General features: G+C 41.9%; 1 protein-coding gene across 4 annotated transcripts in view; it reads left to right on the forward strand.

Annotated features, from left to right (window-relative positions):
* The window catches only part of LOC138948341 (uncharacterized), a 36,938-nt gene extending 20,592 nt beyond the window's left edge, over positions 1–16,346 (forward strand). Inside the window, exons 1-8 of one of the 4 annotated variants that reach the window (XM_070319857.1) lie at positions 7–222; positions 3,647–3,839; positions 5,160–5,295; positions 7,186–7,343; positions 9,413–9,489; positions 11,239–11,343; positions 12,738–12,815; positions 13,825–16,346. In XM_070319857.1, the coding sequence (XP_070175958.1) occupies positions 3,647–3,839; positions 5,160–5,295; positions 7,186–7,343; positions 9,413–9,489; positions 11,239–11,343; positions 12,738–12,815; positions 13,825–13,917 (840 nt within the window). In that variant the 5' untranslated portion in view covers positions 7–222 and the 3' untranslated portion in view covers positions 13,918–16,346. Of the gene's footprint in view, positions 1–6; positions 223–3,646; positions 3,840–5,159; positions 5,296–7,185; positions 7,344–9,412; positions 9,490–11,238; positions 11,344–12,737; positions 12,816–13,824 lie in introns of those variants that run through there. The other 3 variants (XM_070319877.1, XM_070319867.1, XM_070319882.1) reach the window with 3 other exon arrangements.
* Positions 16,347–17,201: the final 855 nt, after the last annotated feature.

Consider the following 17,201-nt stretch of genomic DNA (forward strand, 5'->3'; position numbering starts at 1 on the left):
AATCAGCGCGAATTATGACTTTCATAACAAATACACAACATGAGTAAATGTGATTCGTTGTATTGCCGGTTCTCATGCCTTTTCGCGTACAAAAGTGATGTTGATGCTGTAACTGCTATCTTGACTATTTGACAAGAGACTTGCAGCCGATCTTCCTGTCGCAGTCGCGTGATTTTGCAAATTGAAACCAAAGTTTGCACCGATTTTGGAACGAAAGTCAAGGTAAATTATTTTTCTGGTTCCTTTCCTGACGTATAAGTACTCGTACTTGTATTTTAAAACTGCTATTATTTTTCCGAGACACTCTTTTGTTTGTACAAACCTTTCAATTTCCTTCGCTCTTCTTGTACTGCCTATCCCATGTCACATTACTCATGCTTATTTACCTTTGTTGTGCTCGCATTTTTGTTATGATGTGTGTGCTGTAAAGTTACCCTTTGTAAGTATTTTTAGCTGATCATTTTTCGAATAAACGATCAATGTAGCAAACAGAGAATTTTAAACGAACATTTTTTTGTTTTTTTTTGTTTTTGTTTTTTGCTTTACGCCCAGCCGACCACGAAGGGCCATATCAGGGCGGTGCTGCTTTGACATATAACGTGCGCCACACACAAGACAGAAGTCGCAGCACAGGCTTCATGTCTCACCCAGTCACATTATTCTGACACCGGACCAACCAGTCCTAGCACTAACCCCATAATGCCAGACGCCAGGCGGAGCAGCCACAAGATTGCCAATTTTAAAGTCTTAGGTATGACCCGGCCGGGGTTCGAACCCACGACCTCCCGATCACGGGGCGGACGCCTTACCGCAAGGCCAACTGTGCCGGTTTAAACGAACATAGAAACAGAGGTGCAAACAAGGTAGAATACAAGCAAACAAGCAAATGAACAAACAAGCAACAACCAAAAAACAACGAACGAACGAACGAACGAATCGAACGAACGAACGAACGAACGAACGAACGGACGGTCGAACGAACGAACGGACGGTCGAACGAACGAACGAACGAACGAACGAACGAACGGGCGGTCGAACTGACGAACGAACGAACGAACGAACGAACGAACGAACGAACGAACGAACGAACGAACGAACGAACGAACGGACGGTCGAACTGACGAACGAACGAACGAACGAACGAACGAACGAACGAACGAACGAACGAACGAACGAACGAACGAACGAACGAACGGACGGTCGAACGAACGAACGGACGGTCGAACGAACGAACGAACGAACGAACGAACGAACGAACGAACGAACAGTCGAACGAACGAACGAACGAACGAACGAACGAACGAACGAACGAACGAACGAACGAACACTTTGGTTTTGCTTGTCTATAAATGTTAATTAGACAAGGACCAAACAAACAAACAAGCAAGCAAAACAACAACAAAAACAACAACAGCACCACCATCAACAACATCAACAACACCAAAACTTACAACAAAACACAACAACAGCAGCAACAGCAAAGTCATCGACCAATCAATAATCAAGCTAGGGGCGGGGATATAGCTCAGTTGGTAGCGCGCTGGATTTGTATTCAGTTGGCCGCTGCCAGCGCGAGGTCGATCCCAGGTTCGGCGGAAATTTATTTCACAGAGTCAACTTTGTGTGCAGACTCTCTTCGGTGTCCGAACCACCCCCCGTGTATACTACATTGGGTGTGCACGTTTAAGATCCCACGATTGACAAAAGGGTCTTTCCTGGCAAAATTGCTTAGGCACAGTTAATAATTGTCTACCATACCCGTGTGACTTGGAATAAGGCCGTGAAAGGTAAATATGCGCCGACATGGCTGCAATCTACTGGCCGTATACAATTTCATCTCACACGGCATCACTGCAGAGCGCCTAGAACTGTACCCACGGAATATGCGCGATATAAGCCTCATTGATTGATAGATACCATACATGACTAAGCCATGTCGACTTGTCTCGGCAACCCACGAGAAAAATCCAAAGACGGGTACACGGGTACTGAGAGATACTAGGAGAGGCGTATGCGTCGAACATTCCCCCACTGCTTTGAAATAAACTTTATATTACATAGACTGAAAACACACAATGACGTCGATTGAACTGTGTGGGTGTTTTTGTTCGTTACAGTCTTGTCATTCGTACAGCACACTTGCCCCCGCTGACACTTTCAACCCATTCAAAAAGTGTTCTTCGGAACCACTCTACTTAGCGACAGCAACACATATTTTGACTGAACGCAGAATAACTACCGTAAGGTACACTCCCAGGGTGGAAAGATCTGAAAACCCGCCAAAGACTTGACTTACTTGACTTATTCCTGTAGACTCCTTGTGGAGCATAGGGCCGCAACAACTCCTCGCCAACGCACCCGGTTCTGGGCAGCTCCTTTGAAAACCCGCCAAAGACCATCTACAAAAGCATTTGATCAATTGATTTTTGTTGGCAAGCTTCAATGCTACACATTGTATTGTATGGGGAGATTGAATGGTGTAGATATTATATGCCGTTATTACAGAGCGACGGGCAGCGGTACGAACAGTAACACTGATCAAACAAACAGAGCGGAGAAAGAATGATATGCAAGATTCACTAACGTGTTCTCATAATCACGATTTAAGGAAGTCTTGCATTCTGTTTTGTGTGCCCAGTTTTAAGAACATAAGCTGCTAGCCCCCCCCCCCCCCCCCCCCCCCCGTTGTTAGTTGCGTTTCGTTAAGCATCTATATCTGCGACACATTACATAATTTGTTATTGTTGAGTAGTCTCGGTAGCTGAAAAAAATTAAGTATTTAGATAGAAAATGGATGGTTCTTTCACTGACAGGCAAAACTTTAATTGCCCGGGTCTTGCTGGCCTCACTTCTGTGTGTGTGGAACTTGGCTTTTGTGAATTTAATTTTGATAGGGACTGTGCGCACTCTCCGTTTCACTGTAAATTCACTATCCCTTGGAAAATCCATTTGTTTTTTGTTTGCAGTAGGGGGATAATCCTGTATGTAGTGGGGTGAACCCGTCGGTTCGAAGTCCCGCAGTGGGGCACTGCGGTTATGAAATTAAAGGCCCCTCCTGTTTTTGGAACCGCAGGAGCTTTCTAGTTTGCTGTTAGGTAGATTTTTGGTTCCTCTTTCCTGTCATGCTCTCTTTTTTTTCATGAATTCTTTTCTTTTTTCTGCCTTCTTGCTCATTCACCTGTATTTTTTCCAAAAATCTCTTCTCTTGCCGCTTGTCTCGCGATTCATGTATAGTTTAATCTGTTAGTGTTCTGATGTAAGTCCAGCAGTAGATAGGTTAAGCCTATTTTAACATACTGGAAACTGGTAATCTTCCAGTAGGTATTAATTTAGTTTTACTAAAGCCTGCTGGGACACAAGTAATGGGTTAGTGCATTTGTAAACAGGAATCGCTTGACAAGTGGCCCCCTTCATCCCCCCCTTCCTCGTCCTGATATGGCTCTGCGTAGTCGGCTGGACGTTAAGCAACAAATAAACAAACAAACAAACGTCGGTTCGAAGCAAGACCATTATTAAGGACCTTCGTATTAATATGACAGGAGTGGTGTGTTGAAAAGTAAGCCGTGAGTGTTGAGCAGACATATATATACATATTATATGATATAAGATAGCTTGTTATTCTCTTTATTGCATTGTTTGTTTCAAGATGAAGGCTATTGACGAGATGAAGAAGTTCTTTGGAACCACTCCAGCTATAGGGGTGATGCTACTTCTTGGTATCCTCGACTATCTCTGGGGTGAACACATCTTTGAATGTCCCTGCAGTAACAACACTAGCGATCGACTGACATACAGCCTTTCTTTTCTTCTGATTCCGCCTGTTGCCATCATTTCCCTTGGTACGTTTATGTGGATGATGTGGATGACGTATGTATATTTGCACAGTCGCTAAAAGCGCTATCAAACATCTGGTCAACCAATGCCGGAATATTATGTTGCACACTGTCAAGGTCGCACATTCATTGTTCTATTCTCGTTGTGCCATTTATGTAATTCCGGGAATATGATTGTCTCTTTCTTCGAAAACATCTCACAGTTCACTTCACTCCTTATGTTTTTGGTCATTCACAGATACGCTATCTTGCACAGACAGAAACATCTTCTAGACGAGAACATAACCTCATTTATCCTACTTACGTGAGAGAGGCAACCCATGAGATACAAATATCGCTAAATTCACACGTTAGTATATCATGTAAATGAGGTCGTGTCAAACGTGTCTGGCAGGGACCTGTTTTTCCACTGCTCATGATGCCAGAGTCACCGAGACAAACGTCATTCTGGGAACACTTTTGCGCTTGCTGTTTCCCCTCGAAGAATTTTTCGAACTTGCACGTCACGCTATACTCTCTAGAATTACGTTTCTTTGCTTTGAGGCTTTGGAAGAGATCGAGGTTCCGTTAGAAGGACCTCTTCAATTTGGTTGCGTCCACTTCCGGATGTTTTTAGCACAAGGCACTCAAATACAGAATACGTATAGGATAAACAGAATACTACATGGCTTGCTGTGTCGTACCAGATTTACACTCGTTGCTTTTTCAAATTTTGAAAAGCTCGCTTTCGCTCGCAGTTCAGTATTTAAAAAAGCAGCTCGCGTAAATCTGGTACGACACAGCAAGCCATGTAGTATTTTCTATATATATTTAAGAGATTCATTACTTAATGCTACATCGTGAAGCTGACGTCATGTCAAAATAATAACCAACTATAACATTCAACGTCAAATAACTTCGTCCGTAGCGAAACTGTATGTGTGAGCTGAAGGAATATGAACATGTTCTTTATTTCAGCGTGTTTTCAATCACGCATTCAAAATTAATAATCTGTTATATTTGGATCCCGCGAAATAATCGAATAATTGTCATTATTTTAAACTGGAAAAACTTGAATTAAAAAAACAAGAGAAATAGGCTACCATGGTCCAAAGCAAGTAAAGGAATCTATGTTGTAAGTCTAAAATAAAACTTATAATATTTTTATATACAATCTCAAAAAATGACGTCAGCACAAGGTGTGTGTGTGTGTGTGTGTGTGTGTGTGTGTGTGTGTGTGTGTGCGTGTGCGTGCGTGCGTGCGTGCGTGCGTGCGTGTGTGTGTATGTGTGTGTGTGTGTGTGTGTTTGTGTTTGTGCGCGAGTGCGAGGGGATTTGTCTTTTCAGATACACAATGGATTCTGTGCTTCGGGTCCCTTTGCAAGTGTTGCTCCGAGGGGTGCTGTAAAGCCTTAGGCGGATTTCTGAAAAGAGCTGTTTGCGTTTTAACGATATGGATACTTTTCAGCTGGCTGGAACCAAAGTGAGCTTAATACGTTATCTTGAAACGAAGAATGTATTTACTCTCTTGGTGATGCAGATCTTTGACGGAAAGGCATCGCCGCGATTTGTGTCGTGCATTTTCATGCTAATACAAATGGAAAATTCTGGATAATTGCCGGGTAACAGTGATGCTCAAAAAGGCATCCAGGAACATGAAGTTGGACATTCACTGTCACGAACGGTACGATTAAGTCTGTCTGTTTGTCAGTCTGTTTGTCTGTCTCTCTGCGGTCGCCATACCCTAATGATGGCAAGGTTGGCCTAGTGGTAAGGCGTCCGCCCCGTGATCGGGGGGTCGTAGGTTCGAACCCCGGCCGGGTCATACCTAAGACTTTAAAATTGGCAATCTAGTGGCTGCTCCGCCTGACGTCTGGCATTATGGGGTTAGTGCTAGGACTGGTTGGTCCGGTGTCAGAATAATGTGACTGGGTGAGACATGAAGCCTGTGCTGCGACTTCTGTCTTGTGTGTGGCGCACGTTATATGTCAAAGCAGCACCGCCCTGATATGGCCCTTCGTGGTCGGCTGGGCGTTAAGCAAACAAACAAACAAAGTGATGGCAAGAGTTAAGAACAAGATACTGTGCATACACACTACCAAGGAACTATAAACTTGCACCTGGGTTTTTAGTTTATTGGCTTCATTGCTTCCTTTCTCAAACTATGAAATCCCCATTATTGACTACAGCCTGTATAGTGCATGACTAATGCAGCGCATACTGCTCATGTGTAGCAAGCACATAATGTAAATGACATTAGAGTTTCTCTAATGCTCTTATTGGCAGAACAACTGAATGACAAACTTGTAACCAGAAATTCCTGGAAAATTCTTGATGCCGAGGGAGGTTACTCTAGCTTTGTTATCCATCCATTGACAGGAGGTAAGAATTGCTATGCATGAATATCTTATCAGTCGTGTAAGTGCTGAATTTACAGCTGCTACCTAATTATCTTGGATTTTTTCAATGAAGGGAGTCAAATGCCAAATGAGTCAAACGTTTTGAATTTAATCTACCTTTGAAATGTAAAATTACGTTAATGGTGACACTTTGACGTTATTTCATAATTTGTTCTGTCTATTTTATCCGGCAACACACTGATTCACCCTTATGTCAAATAATTAGGAGCTTCTTTTTATTCTATTCAAGGCCAACACAGCATCTGCTGCTCATTTGTAGCAGGCATATAATGTCAGTGATATTAATGTTTCTCATTTGCCCTTATTAGCAGAATAAAAGAATATGAAACTGGAAACAACGGGAATGATATAGAAGCCAAGTGAGGTAACTCTTGCCTTGCAATCCAAGGGAGGGAGGCTACTCTTGGTTTGCAAGCATACCTTATCATTCTTACAGGGGTTGAGTGGTAAAGTTAAGGTTTCACGACTGCTGCTCAAGTACATGGATCTAGAACTTTCTAACTTTCTTATGCCACATTAACAACATTTGAACGAGTTTTTCTTGTGTTCAATGGTCAATTTATGTTAATGTTAACGCTCCAACGCACTCAATTCATACTCAGCTAACATCCGGGCGGATCCGGATCCATGTTTGCTCGTTCATTAAAAACTCAAATCATACAAGAAAAGCAGCTAGGCAGTTGCATTTTGGTATGTGTCCAAGTGGGGGGAATGGTCTTCTCTCATGTAAAAGCCTGGGCAGAGCTGAGACGGTTTCTCGAATAGTTAACTTCGGGATGGACAGTGCCTTTAAGTGAAAGGTAGCTCTTGCGAAGGTGGTGGTTTATATGATCATTTTTATGGGAAGAAAGATATATCCATAGGCTTCCTAACTTAATTAACCAGTCTAAAAATCTGCTCCCTCACCCTGTTTTGAACTTATCCTCTGAAAAACTTACTTCAAAACTCTCCAGGGTTGACAACTGCCTCAATCGAACTGTGTCGTGCAACTGTACAGCCGAGGAATTGGAGACTGGCTGCGTCACATCGAACAAGGAAAACGCAGCGAAAAGCAGAGTCAACGTTGCTTTTGCCCTGTTGATTTCCACCGCTGTCGCTGTTCCCATCTTTTGTGAGATTTGCTTGGCATTGCGTAGTTTACTGTTTAGTTTCTGTTTTTACTGATAAAACTGACTGATTGACTGACTGGTTGATTGATTAATTGATTGACTGATTGATTGATTGATTGAGTGAGTGAGTGAGTGAGTGAGTAAGTAAGTGAGTGAGTAAGTAAGTGAGTGAGTGAGTGAGTGAGTGAGTGAGGGAGTGAGTGAGTGAGTGAGTGAGTGAGTGAGTGAGAGGTTGAGTGAGCGGGCCATGCAGTTCACGCTTCTGACAGATCAACTTTAAAGTTATTTTCTTGAACGACCTCGACCAAATTTAGAGTCATTTTAATCGACCTAAGATCACGGTTTTTACGACAAAAAAACATTGTTGCAAACCTCATCTTCAGCATTTGATGAATGGCGCTTAACCTTCCTCTGCTTCCTAATTATCAGTCTAGTGTTGAAATGTCTATCAATGTTCGAGGTCATATGTATTCTGCACACGTGCTGTTGCAGTTGGTAAGACTTGTTCTGAGACATCAAGAGAGGTTAGGACGTCTGAAACATTCAACAAGCAAATATTAGTCAAAAGCTTTGACACGTTTAAAGCAAGTTATACATGTGCCACGAACTTGAGATTGACTTACTTGCCAAACGCTTCTAGTTCTGTATTTGTGGGGGGAACATAGGGCCGAAGCTACGCGTCTCTAACGCACTCGGTTCACACCTGAGATCTTGGCCCTAAAGTCTTGTTATACAATGTATAATCATAATTGTCAGTAAGTACTGGTGTCACATGACTGATGTGAAACACTTGATTGGCTAATGGCAGTGCGCTTAAAATGCTAACAAACCCAGAGAGCGTATTCATACGCCTGTGCTCCTTCTTTCCATTTGAGAAGATTCTTCTCATTCTTCGTGTTAGTGACATGTAGCTTATCGTCTCCACATTACCAAACAATAATGCTTGACCCTAAAATTCCCCGCGGCTAAAAGCAGGAGTGGGTTTTTTTTCTGACAGATTTCGAGCTAGACCATGCTGCATTTGGAAGTCGACTGATTCGATTGACTGTCCTCCGTACATGCACACAGCAGACGACAGCGTCAGTTGAGTACTAAAATGAACGGTTTTCGCATATTTCAAGACAACAACGATGTACATAGAAAACGCGAAGGTTTCACAAAATTCTTACCATGTAATCATAGCATCAACCTCCCCGATGAATGCAGATACATTACAAAATATAACATGCCAACTTTATTTTTTGCGAATGAGCGAACCATCGTGTCACTTTGACATCAGGGGACGTCACTCCGCAGGGCCGGACCAAATGAGTTGTCAGGGGGGGGGGGGGGGTTCCTCCTTTTTTGGGGGGGCAAATCAGCAAAGTGGCGAAGCCACAAGCGCGCGCCTGCAAAGCAGGCGCGCGAACTAGGGGGGTCCGGGGGCATGCTCCCCCGGAAAATATTTGAAAAACGGTTAAAATCTGTGCAATCTGGTGCATTCTGGGCCTTGTTTTGAGGGATAAGAGCAGCATTGTTTTGGTGCTAAAACTAGTAAAAGTCAAAGCAAGGTACATACTTTTTCCAGGGGTGGGGTTCCGGAACCCCTGGAACCCCCCCTGGGTCCGGCCCTGCTCCGTTGCGTGTTTTTTTCTCTCCATTTTTTGGGAGTATAGAAACTTCTGGTACATGTTTTGCTACCAATACTCAACTGAATATAAAACTGAAACTTGTTTCCGGTTACATTTAGCATAACTGTAACTCCTACAATTAGTTGCTAATCAATAAAACAGTGCAAAGGGTCATCACACCATTAAATGCATGGTCGGCGATTAAACCGTCAATACGCCCGAAATGTGCAACTGTGGCGAGAAGTCGCAAATCATGGCAAAACCGGTGTAACACGAGAAAATTACTCCCACGAGATTATTACTCCGGAGTAAAAATTTCGTACGGAACAGACTATTCGATTCAGTTCCAGATTGTAAGTGTAAATCAAAGAATTGGTTATATTGTCCCTCACTGAGCAAATAGCATTACACAACCTCTTTACTATGCATATCTGTTACATATATTTCTTTCGGCATTTCAGTGATCGTGTGTGCACTCATCGTCAAATTGAAGAAGTTTGCGAAGTGCCTTCAGTGTTGTGGATTGATTGACCCAGAGGTGAGAATAGCGTTCTCAGTAATCAGTGATTAAAAGTTAACATTTTATTCACATATTAATGTGACCCTCCACCACGGTATGAGTCGTATGTCACACTTGCATGATGTTCATATTTTTACATTTTGCTAAAGAGTTTTTTATGCTCTATCCAGTGGTGACAACCGTTTTAGAAAAGAGCGAAAACTGTTTGAGTTATAAGCCTGTGACTAAGGTGACCCTCACACTGTTACCAGACACTCCCCGGACTTATATTAAGCCTAGCGCAGACACGCGCGAGATGACATGCGACTCATTTCGTGGTGGAGGGTTACATTTGTATGCATGAGCTTGTCTTGCTGGTTAGTGTCATAACTCCAAACCCAAAAACAAACGGTTTAATTTAGGGCAATTTTAGGCTTTATTTGTGCGGGAAAGATCGCTTTTAATGTTCCTTCGACTTGGGAATCGTGCACGACTCACGTCAACGCTGTCCTGCGTTTGAATTGTACCGTTTTCGGGCTATTTTCATTAAGAATGTTGTGGATTATATGGATTATATGAAAATCATTTGTAATGCTTCGATCAGAAGTTTCTCGAGCCCTCTGGTTGCCGACAAGGGAATATTACATGGTAGATCCATCTGTATTAATTATGTTCTGACATTTTGAACATGCAGGCGTAGCGCGAAACAAACGTGCGCATGAAATTGTACCTAATGGGCAGAATATACCTGGGCAGAGTCAGCGGCACAGCCTACGCACTGCGATTTTTTGAGGTAATTCTTTTTTTTCACAGCCCGCTACACGCTGCGTGAAAGAAAACAGGCCCAGTACTCGTCATAATCCCTATCGCAGCATGCAGCGCCGCTGACTCTGCGCAGGTGTAATTTGTACCTTAAGGGCAGAATATACCTGCGCAGTTTCAGCGGCACAGCTAGACGACGCACTGCATATTATTGATGCTGCGATAGGGGTCGATGAATATTAAGCCATTGTTACTCTTGTCAGGCGCTTCTGCTGTACTCTAGTGGTAAATAATGATACAGGTATCCAAACCATCTTAAACTTACGTTAAAGAGGACAGAATCGATCATCAGCCAGGCCATTAGACCAACCTCAAAACCTGTCAGATTAGCATCGGAAAAAAACAAGTACCATCCTTAAGATTTTGATAAGGCCTAAAAAAAAAATAGGTGTGGTTACGGTAACCCGACCTACCCTATTTTTAGGGGCCGATCCTATAACTTTTTATTACATTTGTCAAAAAAGAAAAAAAAAAAAAACCCGAGTGCAAAAAACGCAATGAAAGCGAAAGCGCCCGTGTCGCACACTTATTTCCCTGTCAAGTAGGTTTAATTTGTACACATTAGAAAAAAAAGTAAAAAAAAAAAAAAAAGTGATTGCCTACCTACCTACCCTATTTTTTTTGGCTATGTTACCGTAACCACACCTATTTTTTTTTTTGGCCTAAGTACAGGTATCAGGCTTGGGTCACTGACACAATGCTTTTGTGATCTGAGACGTTGGTCTTGCCCCTGTTTCAGTGTTTGGTCGACCATCAGATGGTTTTCATTTGATACATATATGTACATATAAAATATATATATAGCTCATCTAACAGAGCAATGCTTTTGTGGTCAAGGTGTTTTGACCTGTATGTGCATGTATTTCAACCCAGGTCCAACTGACCTATTGTACTCTGGGTCTGGGAAGAACACTGTGAAGTCCGTATAAATTTGTTACTTTGTATCACTCTTATGTTGATTTGCAGGTGTGTCAACAGCTAGAAGAGCAGCAGAAGGCAGAGCGTCAGCGGGAGGAGATTGCTGCGCGGGACGCTCGGCTGGCGGAGGAGCTTGGACAAGTCATTAATGAGGTGGGCTTATATGGCTGTGTGTGTGTGTGTGTGTGTGTGTGTGTGTGTGTGTGTGTGTGTGTGTGTGTGTGTGTAAGTGTGTTCAACAGTGATGCCAAAAATAACTCGTCAATTCTCAACAACTTGGGTGCTCTTACTTTAAACATAATTTTATTCAGGAAAAATCGGGGTAATTACCGTAAAGTACCTTGTAAGCGCCCAGTATCGAGTAAGCGCCCACCCCCCACTTTTTGTCCAAAACCGTGCACAGGGTATTGTACCCTGTAAGCGCCCACCCCCCACTTTGCATCATTGAAATCAGGGGAAATAAAAATTCCGCACTTGATCTGCTAGTTTTGTGAAGGATTTCCCTTTCTTGCAAACCCTATCACGTGTGTCTGCACGCCTTGGATCTAAACGCCTGCAAGTCAATGATTACAAGATGCCGCGGATCAAATCGTACACCGTTGCATTTAAGCTGTCAGCTCTTGACTATTTGGATAATAACGCCAATGGAAACACACACACTCTCTCTCTCTCTCACACACACACACACACACACACACACACACAAACACACACAAACACACACACACTACTCCCCCTCCTCTCGCTCTTTCTCTCTCTCTCTATTTCTGCCGAAAACAGTCTTTGGCCAAGTAAAATAGACTGCTGCCCATATCCAGAAGACGTACCCCTTGTTCAAGGGAAACAGAGACACAGTGATGCCGACAGCGGCATCTCTGCAGACAAGAAAAGGATGCGACGACATTTGTTTCCCCAAGCTCTTCTAATGACAATATGAACAAGAAAAACAATGGAAGATGAAAAAAGAAAGAAGATATGCTTACGAAGTGATCAAAGATCACATTTCTTACTGAAAACTGCTCGTGCATAGGGTGTAGTACCTAGTAAGCGCCCACCCCCTACTTTGGGTCGGAATTGGTGCACAGGGGGGGTGGGCGCTTACAAGGTACTTTACGGTACACAAATTAAAACTTATTTTGGGAAGCGATTCCTAGAATGCTGACAAATAGAATCAAGACTGATATTCTCGTAGAAGGCCAGAACTCTATATTTCTACACATTCGGGAGCAAAATAAAACGGGTACACTTTGCGATCACGTTCCGATTGTACATCGAGCGATATTGCACGATAGAGTTTACATTTTCGAATTAAACTTAGGAGAGCTGGTATTCTTTGCTTGAAATGATGCTAACAGGATTACTGTTTGGTTATTTTCCCGAGCAGTGAGAAAGAGAAAGAGCGAGAGAGGAAGAGAGACAGAGACAGATATAGACAGAGACCGATAAAGGCAGAGACAGAGAGACAGGGAATGCGTTCTCTTGACAAACGGTATAGATTTTGAAACAGATTTCGATTTTTTTTCGCTGCTAAATTCTTATTTTTTCAGAAAGAACAAGAAACCACCAACGACGGAGTCAGTGGACAACACAACGCAGGGGTCATCCCAGACATTTCGCCTGAAGGGGTAATTTAATCCGCTTTTATGGAATAACCAATATTTTGTTTATGCTGGAAATGTACTGTATTTTGAAGATTGGGCAAGAAAGGGTCTTGTTAGCGTATATGATGTATTACATAGAAAAGAGTGTCTCCTATCAGTTCATTTGTGATGTTTTAGGAAAATCCCCTCAGAGAATTTTGGAATATAACATGGTTCGTGCTGTTGTTGTAAATGTTATTAATAAAAGGGTGCACGGAAAGGAAGAAATTGATTTGATGGATATCCCCTCTTATCGTGGTAAGAAAGTACACAACGCACAACAGTTCAGAAAATAATTAGTAAGCATGAAACTTGTTGAACCATGTGCAATTGGATTTTGGAGGAGGAAATTTAATTATGAAATTGATAAGAAAGATTGGCTGATGAGTTTTGAATCGGTTAAAGGTACTGAACTTGTCAAATCCAGGTGCACGGAGCCCCTGGGGCTTTTAGTCATACCTCAGGCAGCTATCCGTTAGAAGAACTACGAAGTTTCATTGACTTGCACCCAAATAGTCAAGAACTGCGATTTATTTACGAATTATCCCCCTCCCTTTCACTCTCTCTCTTTCCCTCCCTCTCTCTCTCTCTCTCTCTCTTTCTCTCCCCCCTCTCTATCTCTGTCTCTCTATCAGTACAGAAAGATACCTTCATAATGAATTGTCAGAATGTATTCCAAATGAGTGTGGTCAATTATGTATCTATACATCCGTAGATGCCTTTCATTTGTTTCCTGAATGTTAATACTATGGACTTTTTGAGTGGTAAATATTGAAGGATGAAAGAAAATATATTGTAATTGGACGTATGGACGGATGCATGTTATTCATTAAAAGCCCCACAATGATGTGCGTGGCAAAAAAAAAAAAAAAAAAAAAAAAAAAAAAAAATTAAAGGCAGAGACAGAGAGACAGGGAATGCGTTCTCTTGACAAACGGTATAGATTTTGAAACAGATTTAGATTTTTTTTCGCTGCTAATTTCTTATTTTTCAGAGAGAAGAAACCAACGACTGTGTCAGTGGACAACACAACGCAGGGGCCATCCCAGACAATCCACCTGAAGGGATCCGTGAATCTCGTCTTTGATGCATTAAGAGTCTTGAACCTTAGTGGAACTTTGGAGGCTCCACAGACCGTGTACCAGGAGGTTCATATTCTTTCGGAAGGCGCATCCCTCGCGGTGTCATGATCTTAAGAGCGCTTATTTCGACGTAATGCCGACTTGTGATTGTTCCCTGTGCACTTCATAAACGTATCATGTGAACGCTAATCAAATATTATATTGTTTTTAAGAGCACGTTGATAAACTTTACTTGTTGTGCTCCATTTACTTCATTGATTGTATGCGGCATTGTAGTTTGTAATTATCTGAATAAAACTTTTTAAACCAAACGTATTACGTCATATCGGTTAAATTTGTTAAAGAGGTTCCGACGGTGCACATAATAAGGAATGTGTAGTACACTTGGCCAAAACATTATTGTGACAAATTTCGCACCCAATTAAAGCACTAATTACCGTGTCATTTACTTTAAACTTTCTATGCCCGTTGAGGCCGTTCACTTGAATTTCTGGATCATCTTTCGGATTAAATATTTATTTAGCAGGGATCAAGTGACCGCTGCTCAAATAAGGGTACCCTCAAAATCGACCGAAAAACCCCCGGAAGGGACCAATACAAAATCGACGAAAAATCACAATAGGCACTGATTTACAACTTTTACACACGAGAAGAAAGTCGAATTATTTTTTTACCCAGAACATGCTGTTTTGTTTAGCTAGCTTGCGTGTTTCGTGTGCAATGCTATATTTTCTTTTTGATCGCATTTTTGACAGCTTTCTTTCTTTCTTTCTTTATTTGGTGTTTAACGTCGTTTTCAACCATGAAGGTTATATCGCGACGGGGAAAGGGGGGGATGGGATAGAGCCACTTGTCAATTGTTTCTTGTTCACAAAAGCACTAATCAAAAATTTGCTCCAGGGGCTTGCAACGTAGTACAATATATTACCTTACTGGGAGAATTTTTGACAGCGATGGGAGATCATTTGTTCACCAAACAATAGCAGAATGAAGGGAGATTTTACCAAACAATGGCAGAATGAAGGGAGATTATGATTTGCAAATTTAGTAGAAACTGGTCTGTCCTTAGTAGTTCATAATATGCTCTATCCAGGCTCCTCTTCGTTGAAGAACTGCTGCAACACGAACGTTTTGGCAGGTAATATAAAATAGGATCACCTTACTCCCCTGGGCCCGTATGCATGAACTGGAAGTCAGAAACACTGGAAGTAGAGGCCTCTTTTGAAAGTGGGAACTCCCGAAGTTAACTTTCTAAACAAGTCTCATCGCGAGTTCAAAAGGGCGAACGTTGAGCGCGCTGTAGTACTAACAGCGTTATTGCTGTTGTTTTTTGAATGGTTAAACGAAAGGATCGATCCAAACCTGTGATGATTGTCTTGGAATCGAATGACTGCCTAGCTATGACAATGACTCTGTTGACCTGAATGTTAGGGAGAAAAATAAATGATTATGTTGAACTTTTTTTCTCCTTTTTTTTAATTTTTATTTCAGTTGCATGCAGGCAGCTTCAACCCTTTCTTTTTTGCCTCTTTTTGTGTGTGTTTTGTTTGTTGTTGTTTGTTGTTGTTATCGGGGAGCATCCGTCTTTATTCATCTTTTTTTCTGTTCTTTTTTCCTGCTTTTTATCTTAAAGTCAAGATTGGATTTTTTTGTGAAAGCATAGGACAGTTTCTTTACGCAATTAAAAAAAATGAACACAGAGACAAAAACCGGTTGTTGCAGCGAATGCAATTGAGGCCTATAAAGAAAAAGATCAATAAAAAAAATAGAAAAAACTTTTGCGTTTTTCTCGGTTAGTAATTGATCGAACTGTCGATCGCGCTGTAGCTTTTACTATAGTTGTTGCTTCTGCCTGGTTGAACGAAAGGGTCGGTTCAAATCTGTGATGATTGTCTTGAAATTGAATGACTGTCTATAATAATGATTTTGTTGACAAGAATGTTGGGGAGAATAAAACATTTTTTGTTTATGTGGTAGCGGAGTCGGTTATGTTAAGCCTCTTCTTTTTTTAATGATTGTGTATCGGTAAAACTGTTTTGGACAAAATAGGTTGGTTAGAGCGAACGTTTGGGTTACTGGTAAATTAAAAACGGGCAGAAATCAATCAGTGTTTGGAGAATCAAGATATAAGGTGTAGTGAAAAGAAGATAAGTTCAGTTACTTTCATATTAATGTGTGTCAGAATTTTTACAAAAGATAAATTGTTGTACTTTGGTATTTGTACATTTTGTTTGTCCTCGTTAATTGTCAACAGGATTTATGTTTATATAAAGTTGAAAGTCAAGATTGGATTTGTTTAGCCTACGCGCATGTGTTTGACATAGACATAGACATAGAACACTGTATTATCTTAATTACGAGAAACTCGGGTGTGGTGAATCATAATAAACAACATAAAACGTAAGAACATCAATAAAATATCGAGGCACAAATACTCAGCTCATAATAGTGTGTGGTAAGGGGGAATGGGGGTGCACACACACACACACACACACACACACACACACACACACACACACACCGTCGCATACATAACGTCGAAAACACACTCACACACACACACACACACCGTCGAACACACACTCACCGTCGAACACACACATAACAACGAACACACACACACACACACACACTCACACACACACACACCCACACACACACACACACACACACACACACACAAACACACACACACGCGCGCACACGCAAACAAACGTATGAAGGAACAGACGCACAATTATACCCACACGCACGCACACACAGGCAGGCAGGCACTCGCACAAATACATACAAACACCCACACACACACACACATACACACACACACACACACACACACACACACACACACACACACACACACACACAGACAGAGATAAAGCAATGACAAAAAATAGCAGAAACTTACACTTCAACACTCGAACACACACACACACACACACACACACACACACACACACACACACATAAAGCAATGACAAAAACAACAGCAGAAACTTACACTCAAACACACACACAAACACACACGCACACAAACGCACACACACACACACACACACACACACAACACACTCACACATGCACACAACGACGCCCATTTTTCATTGAAACACAGTAACCCCCTCGTATAAGCGGGAATGAAAGAGTGGTGGCCAATGACCCAGAACAAAGAAAAGTCAAAGCTTGCAACTCAGGTTTGTATTCAGGGAAATTTGCACGAAATGCATGCACAAGATACGACTTTTCCTTCTATTTTCTCTCTTTGGGACATTCATTTGCGTCAGCTCGG

The sequence above is a fragment of the Littorina saxatilis genome, linkage group LG1 (assembly GCF_037325665.1).
Source record: "Littorina saxatilis isolate snail1 linkage group LG1, US_GU_Lsax_2.0, whole genome shotgun sequence".
Taxonomy (NCBI): Eukaryota; Metazoa; Mollusca; class Gastropoda; order Littorinimorpha; family Littorinidae; genus Littorina; species Littorina saxatilis.